Raw genomic sequence first — 13,671 nt, 5'->3', positions numbered from 1 at the left:
CAGTAGTTGCAGGCAAGCGCACACACAGTGGCGAGGAGCAGAGTAAAGAGCAGAGTATTTTAAAGTTCAGCGTGCATTTTGCCCAGTCTTGCAACAATGGGGGAATTGAGCCCCGCGCACGGCTCAAGTTATCTACATGCAGGAACGTACATGCTTCCTTCTTTCCTTCTTTCTCGTGTGTATATCTGCATCCCCATTTATATACATTTTTAGTATGAAAAATAGTACTTGCCCTGATGTCTGCATAATTTATTTTGGAAGATACAACGCAGGATGATAAGCCCAAGGTGATTTCTTTGACAGAGACAGATGTTCACCTACTCAACGGTCCTCATAAATCCTTTGGATACCACAATATTTGAAAACTATAAGATTTTGGGCTGCTGCTAGAGATTCCCTTCAAAAGCTAGTTCGCGCTTTGTGTTTGATGGGCCAGTACGTTGCCTGCGTAGACATGCATATTTAAATGCAAAGCTGTCTTGGATACGAGAGATTTGTCTCCAATCTATAGCAGCTTATGGGTATGTGAATGTATATGAATGAGAAATTTTTAAATTAAGTATGAGTTATTTACAGACAGGAAGGTTGTATGAAACGAGTTTGCATAAAAGTAGGATTACATACTGCTCTGAAAGATATCATCAGTGAGAAAAGAATGAGAAAGGTACACGTTGGCAAAATTGGGATGTTCTGCATAGTATCCCAAGCTTTCCATGATTTCCACAATTGTATAAGCAGAAAGAGACAAAATAACGCGGAAGAAGACGAGTCGAGTAGTTAAAAATGAACCAAGCAAATAACTGCTTGGCTGGAGACTTGTCCATGACAGTATCATGACTGTCGTGCTTGTAGTGTCTCTATGATTGCTTTCCAAAAATTGGGAAGGCTTGTTGTTATTGTTGTCACGCTCAAATATAGATCCATAATTCGATCCAAGTCGTTGACAAGTGTGGTATAGACGACTGACCGAAAGTTCGGAAGATTTCTTTGGTCTTAGGACCCCAGAAGGATGACAGAAGACAAATTGTCCATGCAATTATTTGACGCGACTGCCGAGATGTGGTTAGCAACTGTCAACAATTTTACCAGTCAAGATCAGGCTTACACCAGTTACTGGATAGACCTCAGAGTCACCAATAAGATTCATGATGGATGGATGTTTGGAAAAATGGCATATACTCCTTCTATGTTCACCTTTTATAGCAATGTACACAGAGGCTGAATACAAAAGTCAAGGGAAAATTCCTGCAGCTCGTCAGCCCATTGTCTCCCTCAATCTACAGCACATAATTTGGTAATTTCATTGTTCTGATCATGGACATCCTTACCCTCATTTGGGAAAAGGATCAGTAGGCCTAATCTGAAAAAAATCTTTGATTCGTGATTTTTCCGCTTTTCAGATGATATCGTAGCTGCATATGATCATAGCGAGGTCAGAATCGATAGGAGGGAGCAAACGGTACATATGAAATGGTATATAGTCGAGATGAAACAGGGTTGATATCAGTACCGGATTTGCTCAGGTCATACACTCCGAGTACGTGCGTTACGTTGGAATAGTAAGATGTTAAAGAGCGAGCTTGTTATACAGATATTTTAGTGCAGTAACATGATGGGCTTCATCCAACGCGACATTTCAGGGTTTTGTCTCGCTGATTGTGACTCGAATGCATTGAAGAAAAACTAGTATGCGATTAAATATACTATATTGCCCCACAAAAACTTTCTCTAAAAGGTTGATGAGATGGTGCATTTATTTACTGGGCTATTTGGACGTAGCAGCAGAGAAATTTCCTGGTTATTGCCACGTTTTCCGGACTGTGAAACGGCTGCAGCCCCTTTCAATCGATCGGCAGAGGGAAGGCACATATGCATCGAGGATGATGGCAGCGAGCTCCATTCAGTGATATTGAACCTCGTGATTTACATAAAATATCCTCCTTTGGATAAGCCGGTAGTGACCAAGTAGCGTTATTGACACACTTTTGCTGATCACCAAATCCCTGGGTCCACCATTTCCTTCTTTCCCTTCTCTCCTCGCGGTCACCAACTTGTACTCTCCTTGTCCCCCGACTGTTATTGCCTTATCCACACAAAGTTTGCACCGCACTGGCACTGTGGCGAATAACATCGAAGATTCAGAAATACAGCGAAGAAAAAAACACACACACAAAAAAAAACGAGAACAGAAAGCAGCCATTGCGATTTTTTATTCATCTTTTCCCCTTCCCTTCTTTTCTCAAACAGCCATACACTGTTTCTGTGTTAACGAATGTCCATTCCACGTTCCCCTCGGGACTATGCTGCTGCAAGGGGAGCTTCGAACAAGGACAGAGAGATGACTAGTACTCTCTCGCCCGGTTATCAGCAACAGCGGCAGCCTTCACCGATTCGTACCTTATGCATGCATCGTAACAATAACGATGCCGCCAGCAGGATACAATCCCTGGGCAGATCACGGAGTACGGGCTCGTCAACGCTTCTTCTCTCGGCCACATCGTTGCAAAACACACCTCGACGGCTCAGCTCAGGCTCTGCGTGTGAGACTTGTCGACGGCGCAAGACAAAATGTGACGGGGGGCATCCTTGTGCGTACTGTGCAACCAACCAGCTAGAATGCATCCATAGAGCAACCAGGAGGAAAAAGCAGCAGCAGCAGCAGCATTCATCATCCCACTACCAGCACGGCGAACTCGCCATGTTTTGGAAATCCACGTCAGATGACTCGCCTGCGGCTTCAAGCCGTGCTGCCAGTCTTTCAAAACAGACCAGTTGCCCTTCTTTGCTCGTCACCTCGCATTGGTCTGAAGCATCGTCATCGTCATCAACGCCACCAGTAGCAGCTGCGCCTCAACGCCAACAGCAGCAGCGTGATCGATCGACCTCCCCGCTCGGCAAGCAAGAAATCCCCAGCGTGATGGGTAAGATCTAGTTCTGTCAAGTAAAGCAAAGAATTACCCCGTACTATTCATTTATGATTCGGTGATTGCAGATCAGTTGTCATGTAGAACGTTTTCCGCCCTTGTAGATCAGCATTGCCAAACGTACCCTATTTATCCATTGGGAACATCATCAACGAGTCCGTCGCGTGCTCCTGCATCGTTACCATCATCCAGCAGTATCACCAATAACAATAATGACGCTGCCTATGATCAAAACAAAAACAATGACGGCGATGCTGCTCAGCAAAACAACAATGTTGACCCACTTTCATCGCCCATTCCCCATCCGAAACCGTACTAAACCATATCACACCTTATGCCCTTTTCATTCCTGCTGCTTCCATAAGCACACGCCCCGTCCATTTTAAGCTATCATTCATCCACTCCATCCATTCCATTAAAAAGATTTTATACATGCTTGTCCAATCGTTTTGTTTACTTTATTTTTGATCTATATACCTATACTCGGTTGGTCCTGCCGGGTGTAATTGGATTATTAGGAAATGGCTGTATCAATAATCTATTGAGTCTGACACGGTCTTGGGACCAGCAGATTGAGTACAGTATGTAGCACACGATAGCTGGATAAGGAGGTGCCGGCCTTTTTCGATGAAAATTCCCTTGTATTCGACTCCCACTGCGCCGGCAAAACCAGATCTTGTTTCTTTTCACCAGGAACAAATAAAACTACACATCATTAATTCCTGAATGCGTTTAAGCCCGAGGCACGTAGCAGTTTCTCCCTTGCTGAATTTAAATGGTACTTTACAGCAAGATTCCACAGGTACATACATGTAAATAAGGTACTTAACTCCCAGCTCGACATTATTTATTCAGGGAGCCACGCACTGTACGTGTGTACATACGTACGTATGTATCAAAAACCCAAACCTTATCACGAATTTGTCTAGTTGTCTCTCAAAAAATAATCGACACGGGTTTGCGCATGGCAGCACCAATAAATGTACCTAGAGATTACAAAGGCAACAGCACACTTTCCAGAATTTGCTCTGGTCTTAATAAACTCTCGTTCTTGTTCGGCCCGAGCACTCGATATGGTGGGAGCAAATCTAAAGTTTACATACAGGCTTGGGGTACCGTAAAAAATGTGCCCAGATGCAGTGCTAAACAAGCTTCCTTTTTCGCTGCAGATTAAGATTTGCTAGTTCAATGATAATGCGGTCAGGCTGGAAGGAATCTCGCCGAAGCTGCCACACGGTGGAAGGGTGCAACATATCCAAGAATGAGGGGAGCCATCGAACACGAAACTGGCACACGGTGGTCAGACCTGCATCGCTAACCATACTTCGACCTCGTTGCTTACACCTTCGTCGACACCCCGTCCCATTGACGGCACTCGAATAAACCTTATACGCAACCGGTGATATCCTGAAGTATTCCAGTAAAGTATACCTTACTATGACGTAAAATCAGTGCAGTGTCTGTTAAATCATTTCCCTTGGGACGACAGCTTCATTCTCGCCCTGGCGAAGAGGAGCGAGCCTGCGAGTCCACTTGTACAGAAGATAGTGACACTACTACTTCTATTGTGTAACCATTTCACTCGTTGGATTAGAGTATTGCTGCTGATGACACGACGAGATCGTGAGAAGAGTGGGAAGAAGAGCTTCTGATGGTCAAGAGTATGAAACACTGATCAACGAGCTCCTGCTTCATTCGAAAGGCATTTTGCAGTTCAGGCTTCTACTGCTCAGAGAGAGAGAACCTCTGGTCTAATCCTTGGAACTGGCGTCTACCGATAGTATAGAGAGCTTTTACATCTCACGCGATGGAAATATCGATATGTTGCTCATCCACACATATCTACAATTCTCGCGTCTGGCTCATAATCGTGATAAAAAGATCTGGAAGATTTACGCGATATACTCGTTGTAGATAAGGTTACGACTCCCTGTCTACTTCTTCCCATTCATATAACATTACAGCAAGCTTTTTGATGATTCTGGTGAGCAAAGTCGCTACCATTGCGTATGATCTATTAGGAAGAACTACGACTTATCCGCCCTGCCAGCTTGCCTCGGATGCTCGGAACTCTCCATTCACACTTTGCATGCTTGCTGACGCAGGGAGTTTGCAGGCCAAATGGCGCTTTATGTAGCTTGAGACGTAGACCCTGCCTTGTTCCGTACAGTTCAATGTAGTGTTGGAACTCTGAATTTGAGCCAGCCTCGCGAAATGGGCCACCTGTCCTGAAAATGGATTGGCCATGAACATGAGCCAAGACAAGAAGTCTGATAGCCACGTCGCTAAGAGTGCGGTGAAAGAATCTGGCTCTAAGGATCAATAAACTTACATAAGCATGCCGATCGACAAGCGTTCTTTGCTTTTATTGTACACTCTTTCCATCCAATGAAAACCGATGTATCCATGTCCGTACAACTCAAAAGATGGGCCAAACAATATGAAGTGAATCCTCATAGCATATTCGAGAAGCGTAAGAAGAATGATCGTCTGCGTATCCCTGGTGAAGAGCATAAGAAGGTCATTCTAGAGTACGTCGACCAGACCCCTTTGGTTGTCTTGGAGCAGTTGATGGAGCGACTGCTTCAGAATTTTAAAGGGCTCAAAGTCTCTAAGAGTACCGTTTATGACTTTGTGAGGACGCAGTGCAACCTGTCACTTAAGAAGGCCCGGTTCCAGCCTGTAGACACGAACAGCGTCTTGACTGGGTTCGCAAGTGGGAGAGGACCGATATGGACTTCGGGAAAAACTGTGTTTTTCTTGATGGATCTGCCTTTCATATTAACATGAAGCGCGGTATGGCTGGTCAAAGAAAGGTTCGCCTGCGGTAGTCACTGCGCCCAAAACACGAGCGCAGACAACCACTGTTTTGGGCGCGATCTCTGCCTCATGTCTAACTAAGTGCAGCCTGAGACTGCCACAGCCGCTAGCCAAGAAGAGAAAGCGAGGAGGCTGTGCTGGGCTTATGAGCACAGGGACAGTATCTAAGCTTTTGAAGGCCATAATGGATAAGATGGACCAGTATCCGCACACGAAGGGCCACTATCTGGTAATGGGTAACGCTCCCATCCATACGTCTAACGATCTAGCTAGTATATCACGTCCCGTGATTACCGGTAAGCCTATCTTCCATCTTATTCTCCTGAGCTCAACCCTATTGAGTAGTTCTGGTCGATAGTCAAAAGCAAACTCAAGCGCAGCAGGTTCTTGAAGGAGACACTCATGACCAGAATTAATGAAGCGTGCAGCCTTATAAGTTTGAGCGATTTCGAAGAGTTCGTCTCGTACTCTCATAAATGCTTAGATAAATGTCGCAACATAGAGCTTATGATGTCGGTGTCACAATAAGTCGAAACATACGATAGCGGGTTGCGGTATGAGATCATGGGTGACAGATAGATAGGATACACATTTAAACATACAATGAGAAAATTAGTAATAGGGATAGGTAGATGCGCACTGAAAATGCATAAATCATCAGACGCACGCCTCCTGAAACAACCATCCAGAAACCATTTGCTGCAAGAGCTTAACTCGCATGTCTGCCAGCCACGATGGGTGAAACGCATACAATGAGGACGAAACATGTACCACCCACAAAGTTACCAGACAGTGAGACTATGATCACGCCTTCAGCGTCCAATATGGACGTACCGGAAAGCGTGCAGCCTTTGACGAACGAGTGTAAGTGGAAGCCAATGGAGAGAATCTCATTACAAGAGACATTCGCAAATCTTATAGTCCAATTACACTTCGGACTTCGTGATCTTGGTTGCTGTTATCATTCTTCCCTTTATTGTTCGATGTACAACTTAGGCTATAATAAATAAGAATCTTTTCCCCATAATGATGCTCTTCATCTTCTTGAGTGGACAGTAAAAGTATTGTAGAAAGCCAAAGGGAGAGGAGGGCGGGAACAACCAAGAGCATGTGTTCTCGTGTAATGAATGATACTTCATGCTTCGCATACTACATCAAAGAAAAAGGCCTGAAACAGTGTTGTATGCTCAGAGTTTCAAATGCTTGGCCCAGGAGATTGATAGAGATGATGCAATACCTTATCAATACATCGGCAACGTTCGTAAGATGGAAAGATATGCTTGTATTGCGGATAGATCTTTCGGTAGTCGAAATGGAGAGTTCGCAAAAACGGTCCTTGTCATTGTTTTATATCTATCTACAGAATCAATTCTAGTGATTGTCATGCAGAAATATAAATTACTATAAAGAATACCTCGTTTGTGGGAATAAATCACTTGACTCGGTGTATAGCTTCCTACAAAAGGCGAGAGTAAATAGCTATTACGAGAGATTGACAAGTGACTCGTGTAAACAGACTAAGTCTCATACTTGTCAAAGACAAGATTCTAGCATTGATCAACCATTTCCTTCCCCGGACAGTTTTGTCAAAAAGGCCATTCCCATCCCACACATCAACGTACTTCTTTTACATTTTTTTCTATTTTTTATGTATACTTTTACCAAAATACTTCAAAGCAACAAAACGAACATTTTCAAATATCACTTATTTTCCAAACCGGACGACAATGGTTGATAAGATTAGCGATAGTCTGTTTGTTAGCATCAAAAGAAACCAAAATCACCACATTCTGTAATTCTTTCGAAACTGTTACCTTCTCTGAACTGTAAGCATACAAGGTCCAGTATATAAACAGTTCGTATAGATGCTGATGTTCTATCAGATACAAAAAACAAAAAACCATATTTAATGTATCTCAAGTTTAACTGCTTGATATAGTTGTGAGTATTACACAGCTGCAACTTCTTTATATTATATATATTACAGTATACTATATTTCGTAGTTGAATGGGTCTTAAAGGACTGCATGCATACCTACGACAAACACGAACGACAGAAGGGCGCCACATACCTTCTTATCCGAAAAACTGGATCAGGACGGTCTACATCGATTTTTGCTGCGATTTCTTCTGGTTGCTTCAGGAGTACGCTGTAGGATTCTTGCGCGTTACCAGTTCCCGCCGAGAAGCAGTTCAACAGCAAGATCACTACACTGACATCGCCAGGCTTTTCGTGCTTCGTGCGATGGACGAACTGAACACCTTTGCCAATCAAAGCGGTGTTACCAAAATCTGCCTGGTCTTCGATGGAGCTCGGCTGCAGGCCAAAAACGCCACTCATGCAGCAAGACAACGGCTGAGCGAAGACTTGAACCGCAGTTTCAACGCATTGAAGCATTGTCTCCGCGAAAAGTACACCAGGCGATGGGTGAGTTTTACCCCAGCCATCAAACACGCAATCATCCAGCAGTTGGATGCCAGGCGAGACACCCGACGTTACACTGGCGATTTCGCCAACGAGGACGCTACCATATTCATACAGTATTTCAAAAAGTAATATCGCAGCTATTGAGCAATGAAAATTAAGGTTGCTGTTTCAAAAATGCATGTCGCCTATCTAAAAAATAGATGTTCGCTGCTTAGAAATCAAATGTCGCACGCCCAAAAAAACTTGTTCTTGGCGCCTTTGGGTATACATTTAAATGCTGCTATTTTCCTTCACAAGGTTCTTTCTCACGACTGTACGATTTAAACATGAACACACAATTTTTCTATGAAGATGGACGAGGAAATGTTGTTGACGAGAATGGTAGACCTGAGTCTATGGACTATATCGTTGACCAGGAGTAATTTGCTCTTATAACGATTACTTTTCACACTCAGTGTTTGCAAAGAATGCCTTCTGAGAGATCTTCTCGAGCCAAGACAGTGCAAATAGATAGGTCAAAAGATGAGGATTCTTATATGAGAGAAGTGACAGAAAGGCGCGCTTATACTTTCTACACTCCTCAGGATAAGGCTAGTTCTTCATTGAGAAGTGTATGAGTGCATCGGCTGCAGCGAAACAATTGGGTATTGTACAGCAGAGAGTCGGGTTAAAAAGTATGAGGAGCGTCCCGATAGCATCTTTGAGAGAAGTAAAGAGAAACGTCGTAGACGTATTCTGACTGAGGAACACAAGTACAACGTACCTTTTTCTTGCAATACGCTTTTAGACGGGAGACGTGGCTGTGCACTTCACTTGGAAGATCCTCCCAATCTTTGATCCAGTCAAAGTCATTGATGTAGCGAGCGTAAACTGTAGCTGGCTTGGCTTTCTGGTCAGGGAAGTTACTCCTATAAGCATCATACGACCAGTCTTGTAACTCGTGGGTTGTAAAAAAGTCACGTGGGGCATCACAATCAGCTTCCAGCTTCCAACGCTTGAATTTCGGTGAGCAGGAGAACATTGGGAAGAAAAGGTTACCTTGTCCAGACAGGAAGTTCGCGTGCCGACAACCAAGAAAAGAAAGGCCAGCGGGTTCTGCTCGCAGAAAAGGAACCACCGTAGTGACTTTCTGGAGTTCATGGAGGACGTCTTCAGCTGCATAGCACCCAAGGCCTGCAGTACAAGTATCTCGTAATGGACAACGCAGCTATTCACAAGACGCCAGAGGTCAAGTTTTGGGTTGCTGAGCGAGGTTACCAGATCCGTTTCTGGCCTCCTTATTCTCCGTTCCTCAACCCCATTGAAGAGTTTTGGGCCAAGCTTAAGGACGTGGTTAACAAGGATCCTGCGTCAGTCATAGAAAACACTCAGCTGAGTGATGGTATTCAGCATGCGTCTGAGCATATCACTCGCGACGACTGCCAAGGCTGGGTACGGCATTCACTGACGTTCTGAGAACACTGCCTGACTGGCGAGAAGGTATTATAAATAAACTTCTTTAAAAAAACACAATGTTCTATCTGCTTCAAGCTGGCCAATCCATTTTCAGGACAGGTGGCCCATTTTCGCTGGGTGTGACCAAAATCAACTTCTAGCACTCTATACGTCTCCGAGTATCAGTATAAAGGTATTCTGAGCCAGGGCATTTTATCTGAGCCGACTGCTGAAGCTGATTTAGATACGTAGGCATAAATTGTCCTGTATTGCTGCAGTACATTGCTCTGGACCATTTCCTTTTCACAAAGACCCGTGGCTCCGAAGGTCGTGGAGAAAGCTGCATACACCACGCCATTTTCATCAATGCCAACGCGCAGAACCCGGTAAACAAGCTATGTAGTGGCTTGCAAAAGTTCCAAGTTGCAGTTTCTCGAGACGACGATGTAAGACAACTCAAGCAGGAATAGCACTGCAACTGTGCAAGCACTGTTAATATTCAGGACGTACATTAGAGATGAATAGGCGTTAGGGAAGAAAAACTAAAGTACAAGGTCGTGGTGGGAAGATCGATAAATATAAGAACATTTTCCCCACACTCCTCCTCCAAGTTGTAAAAATTCATTAGATCAAAAATGATGTCAGAAACGGAATTTTTGGCGGGAAGAAGCCAACTGTAATAATTTGTAACTGGACAATCGCTATGACGCTAGATACAGCAGTATGCGTAGAGGAAATGTGCGTTTTTGGTTTACCCTGGTGTCACACGTTGCGGGCCTTTTCCGTACCGAACCGTGCAGGAGGGACGCTGCTGTGGAAGATTAATGAAAATACTCGCGAGTCTCCGTTGCGACAGACAACCATGGCTGCATCGACTCAGTCTCATTTTTTGTTTGTAAATCATTCGTTCGGATGGGGCACCGTCCATGCCGCGTGCCAAAGCTTTGCTGTGTCAGGTACCCACATCAGGCTCAAACTGCAGTGGGTGGGCTGCTTAATGCGCTCAAGTTGCTGAAAATCAGTCACTGTGAATAACACAGATGAAATCAGCTGTCAAATTGTATCACGTTCTTGGAATAGAGACATAAAGGTGTTAACGGAAGCCATGAAACGGAATGGTGATAATCACGCAATTCCAGCTGCAAATCTGATAATCACTTTTTCTTTTTCAGAAAAAAAAATATACTGAGCTTCTTCTTCTTCTTGTTGTTGTTAATAATAAGTGCTGCAACATCTTGAATGCAAGAGCTGCGGCCATGCAGGTCAACACTTACCGATTTTCGAGAATGGTCAACAGTGTTGGAGAAAAAAAAAACGCGTGCTCCTTGTCACGGAACAGGGTTCAAAAGCAGCCGGGCCCGCATGCGTCACGGCTCATCACGGAAAAGCACGGACTCAAGTCAGTCAGCAGCAGTAGATTTAAATGACTGGGAATAAGTTACAACGGATATTCACAAGGAGACAACGGTTTCCAAGATACGCGTTTCACATCGTGATTGTTTGCAGAAAGGAGCAAACAAAGTGATGCCAGGAGCATGCTGGAAAAGGTGAGAATTGCGCATTTTGGATTGTCATGAGCTCACTTGCGGGCTCCCTGATCGCCCAATTCTGGCAAGATAAAAGATTATCAGAACCAACCAGAGCGCATGGATCTCGAAAGTAGTTCTCAGCCAATCGTTTCTTGCATTTATCGGTCACTTTAGCGTGGAACTCTTGGGCTTTGTGCACCCACGATTGCAAGTCAGCAGCTCCCATCAAAGGACCCCCAAACTTGCCGCTTCTTCATTCCGCGTCCACCCTAGTCGTTTAAAAACTTGTTTTTTTTCACTAGCTCAACTGAGAACTTCTTTCTTCTTCCTTTCTTTTCCATCGTCGCCAGCTCTTTGATGCAACATTTGTCTCTGGAACTAATTGAACTTGTTGCTGCAAACTGCCAATCTACACTCGACCTCACCAACCTCGCCCGTGTGAATCGTCGCTTCCATGCTGCCACCACGCGGGTTCTCTACACTTCTGTTGCCATCCGCGGTCCGCGGCAATACGCTTCCTTTGTGGGCCATCTGGACACTTTTTCACAAAAAGGATGGCTAAAGTACGTCCGTCGCTTGGATTTATCAAGTTACACTGCCCGAGGATCTGGATGGACAGAAGCCAAGGCCAAGGCTATCATTGAACCCAACGTGCTCGCCAAACTGCTTCTGCAATGCGTCAACCTTGCACAGCTGTTCGTTGGCGAGGAATTGATGCATGCCTTTGTAGAGCCTACAGTCATACGCGCCATCTTCAACGGCCATCCCAAACTGGAGGTGCTCGACTTTACAGGGTTCTGCGACCGCAAATTCACAGCGGCGATGGCCCATGTCTTTAACAATGAAACGTACAAGTCTGATACCCATACCGAAATTACCGCCCCTCCTCTCAAGCCGACCGACCCCATGGACTCGCTGTTGTTGCAGGCGTCCAGGAGTGCTGCAGATGTTCCATCGGAACTTCCAGAAAATGTGGTCCTGCCTCCGCGGCTTAGCCGCATTTCCTTCTACATGTGCATGGCTCTCTCGCAAGAGGCCTTCTTTATACCCTTCTTTGATCGCTTGGTTGCCAACGGCAACAAGCTTTCACGCCTCGATCTCGCAAGCACGAAAATCACCAGTTCACTGTTCAAACACCTCGATCCATCATCGCTCACTCACCTCAACTTGCAAGGCTGCCACGGTGTGAGATGCTGCTCTGAAATTATTCCATTCCTTTCTCAGTGCCACCAAATCTCCGAACTTAACCTCAACATGAACTTTAACGGCATTGCTGGATCAAACTTTTGTGCCTTTTGCCTTGGTCGTTTGGTCTCTCTTGACCTACCCAAACTACGCGTGCTTGATCTGGGTGGCCACGCACACATGGACGAGCACGTCCTAGCACAAATTTCACCACGCATTTCCCGCTGCCTGGAATATTTTTCGTTAGCTGGAACCAAGGATATCACTCTGTCAGGGCTCGTTGCTGCTATCAAGAAAATGCCCATACTCAAGTATCTGAACTTGTCCAGGACATGGCTCGCTTTGGATATCAATGCATTGGCTACCATTCTGCAATCGGGTTACCCAGAGCTGCAAGTTGTCGAAATCGGCCCGTTTGCTTCGCATCGCAACCCTCCCATGCTGCAAGGATGGACTTTGCAATCATACGGCCGCCGCATCTACTACAGCCGCAATGAAGTCGACCCGCGTTTCTACTATTCAAACAAACTGCTCTTGATGGACGAAGTTCCTTCCTCGCCCATGACGAAATACTGGGGTTATTCATGCTAATTAATTTTTGTGTAATTCAACATTATTGACTTTCGCATTTCTTCTTTTCATTCATAAATACTCATCCTGCATATTTCACTGCATACGATATACATCTTGTTTGCATGGTGTTAACTTTCCACGATGAGCTGTCCGTTCCTTGCATGGCTCCTCGCCCCCACCTCTCAGGCCGTGGGAATCTTGGTGAACATCGAGAACGTCGGTTTTAAGACGTTCTCCTCCAACTCGCTCAGATATGTCCACTGTGAGGACTGTATCATGCTTAGGCGTTGCACCGTAAGTATGACAAAAAGTTGCGTCACTTTTGCGTGGAACTTGCCAGATGGCAACGAGAACGCTTCCATGTTAATGTACACATAGCACGTTATAATTGATGTTTTCTCAGCGGCATTTGGAAGCACATACTAAAATATCTACGTAGATCCATGCGAGGAAGTTTATGAATTCAGAACAATCAACTCAACAAATTCTTCAAGTAAAGCAATCTGGCATCAACGCACGGGGCAGATAACGTATATATCGAAACAAAATAAGGAAGGTTACTTGAAGGTCCTCCCGTTCGTCGCGTATTGGAGCAGTCCATTTCTGGATCGGGGTTATCTACAAAGATTGCAATGTTATCAATATCTATGCGCCGCTGAAGACCGTCAGGACCAGACCAACTTCTGTAAGTATTCAATGCATATCAGTTGTGCTCGCTCGTCGCTCGTAATTCAACGAGCATCAGCTTTGATTTCATCGCCATCGATGGCTGGCTTGC

At 44.9% G+C, this 13,671-nt stretch overlaps 7 protein-coding genes across 7 annotated transcripts; 5 read left to right on the top strand and 2 right to left on the bottom strand.

Annotated features, from left to right (window-relative positions):
• Positions 1-2,272: 2,272 nt before the first annotated feature.
• Positions 2,273-3,243, top strand: VTP01DRAFT_2305 (uncharacterized protein; the record flags this gene model as incomplete). The annotated part of the gene is made up of 2 exons (XM_069380752.1): positions 2,273-2,921; positions 2,993-3,243. 2 exons carry the CDS (start codon positions 2,273-2,275, stop codon positions 3,241-3,243), a joined length of 900 nt encoding a protein of 299 aa, XP_069237808.1.
• Positions 3,244-3,699: 456 nt separating this feature from the next.
• Positions 3,700-4,098, top strand: VTP01DRAFT_2304 (uncharacterized protein; the record flags this gene model as incomplete). The annotated part of the gene is made up of 3 exons (XM_069380751.1): positions 3,700-3,726; positions 3,780-3,792; positions 3,854-4,098. The coding sequence occupies 3 exons, from the start codon at positions 3,700-3,702 to the stop codon at positions 4,096-4,098; spliced, it is 285 nt and encodes a 94-aa protein (XP_069237807.1).
• An 843-nt stretch (positions 4,099-4,941) lies between these two features.
• Positions 4,942-5,264, bottom strand: VTP01DRAFT_2303 (uncharacterized protein; the record flags this gene model as incomplete). The annotated part of the gene is made up of 2 exons (XM_069380750.1): positions 4,942-5,194; positions 5,257-5,264. The coding sequence occupies 2 exons, from the start codon at positions 5,262-5,264 to the stop codon at positions 4,942-4,944; spliced, it is 261 nt and encodes an 86-aa protein (XP_069237806.1).
• A 48-nt stretch (positions 5,265-5,312) lies between these two features.
• VTP01DRAFT_2302 (uncharacterized protein) lies at positions 5,313-6,160 on the top strand (the record flags this gene model as incomplete). The annotated part of the gene is made up of 3 exons (XM_069380749.1): positions 5,313-5,640; positions 5,717-6,040; positions 6,090-6,160. 3 exons carry the CDS (start codon positions 5,313-5,315, stop codon positions 6,158-6,160), a joined length of 723 nt encoding a protein of 240 aa, XP_069237805.1.
• Positions 6,161-7,725: 1,565 nt separating this feature from the next.
• On the bottom strand, positions 7,726-9,193 carry VTP01DRAFT_2301 (uncharacterized protein; the record flags this gene model as incomplete). The annotated part of the gene is made up of 3 exons (XM_069380748.1): positions 7,726-7,735; positions 7,817-8,269; positions 8,952-9,193. 3 exons carry the CDS (start codon positions 9,191-9,193, stop codon positions 7,726-7,728), a joined length of 705 nt encoding a protein of 234 aa, XP_069237804.1.
• Positions 9,194-9,366: 173 nt separating this feature from the next.
• VTP01DRAFT_2300 (uncharacterized protein) lies at positions 9,367-10,076 on the top strand (the record flags this gene model as incomplete). Its single annotated transcript, XM_069380747.1, has 2 exons — positions 9,367-9,603; positions 9,885-10,076. The coding sequence occupies 2 exons, from the start codon at positions 9,367-9,369 to the stop codon at positions 10,074-10,076; spliced, it is 429 nt and encodes a 142-aa protein (XP_069237803.1).
• A 1,416-nt stretch (positions 10,077-11,492) lies between these two features.
• On the top strand, positions 11,493-12,911 carry VTP01DRAFT_2299 (uncharacterized protein; the record flags this gene model as incomplete). Its single annotated transcript, XM_069380744.1, has 1 exon — positions 11,493-12,911. One exon carries the CDS (start codon positions 11,493-11,495, stop codon positions 12,909-12,911), a length of 1,419 nt encoding a protein of 472 aa, XP_069237802.1.
• Positions 12,912-13,671: the final 760 nt, after the last annotated feature.

The sequence above is a fragment of the Rhizomucor pusillus genome (assembly GCF_041956525.1).
Source record: "Rhizomucor pusillus strain CBS 183.67 unplaced genomic scaffold VTP01scaffold_12, whole genome shotgun sequence".
NCBI lineage: Eukaryota > Fungi > Mucoromycota > Mucoromycetes > Mucorales > Lichtheimiaceae > Rhizomucor > Rhizomucor pusillus.
Note: the sequence above shows the minus strand (reverse complement) of the source record. Positions and strands in the feature narration are given on the sequence as shown.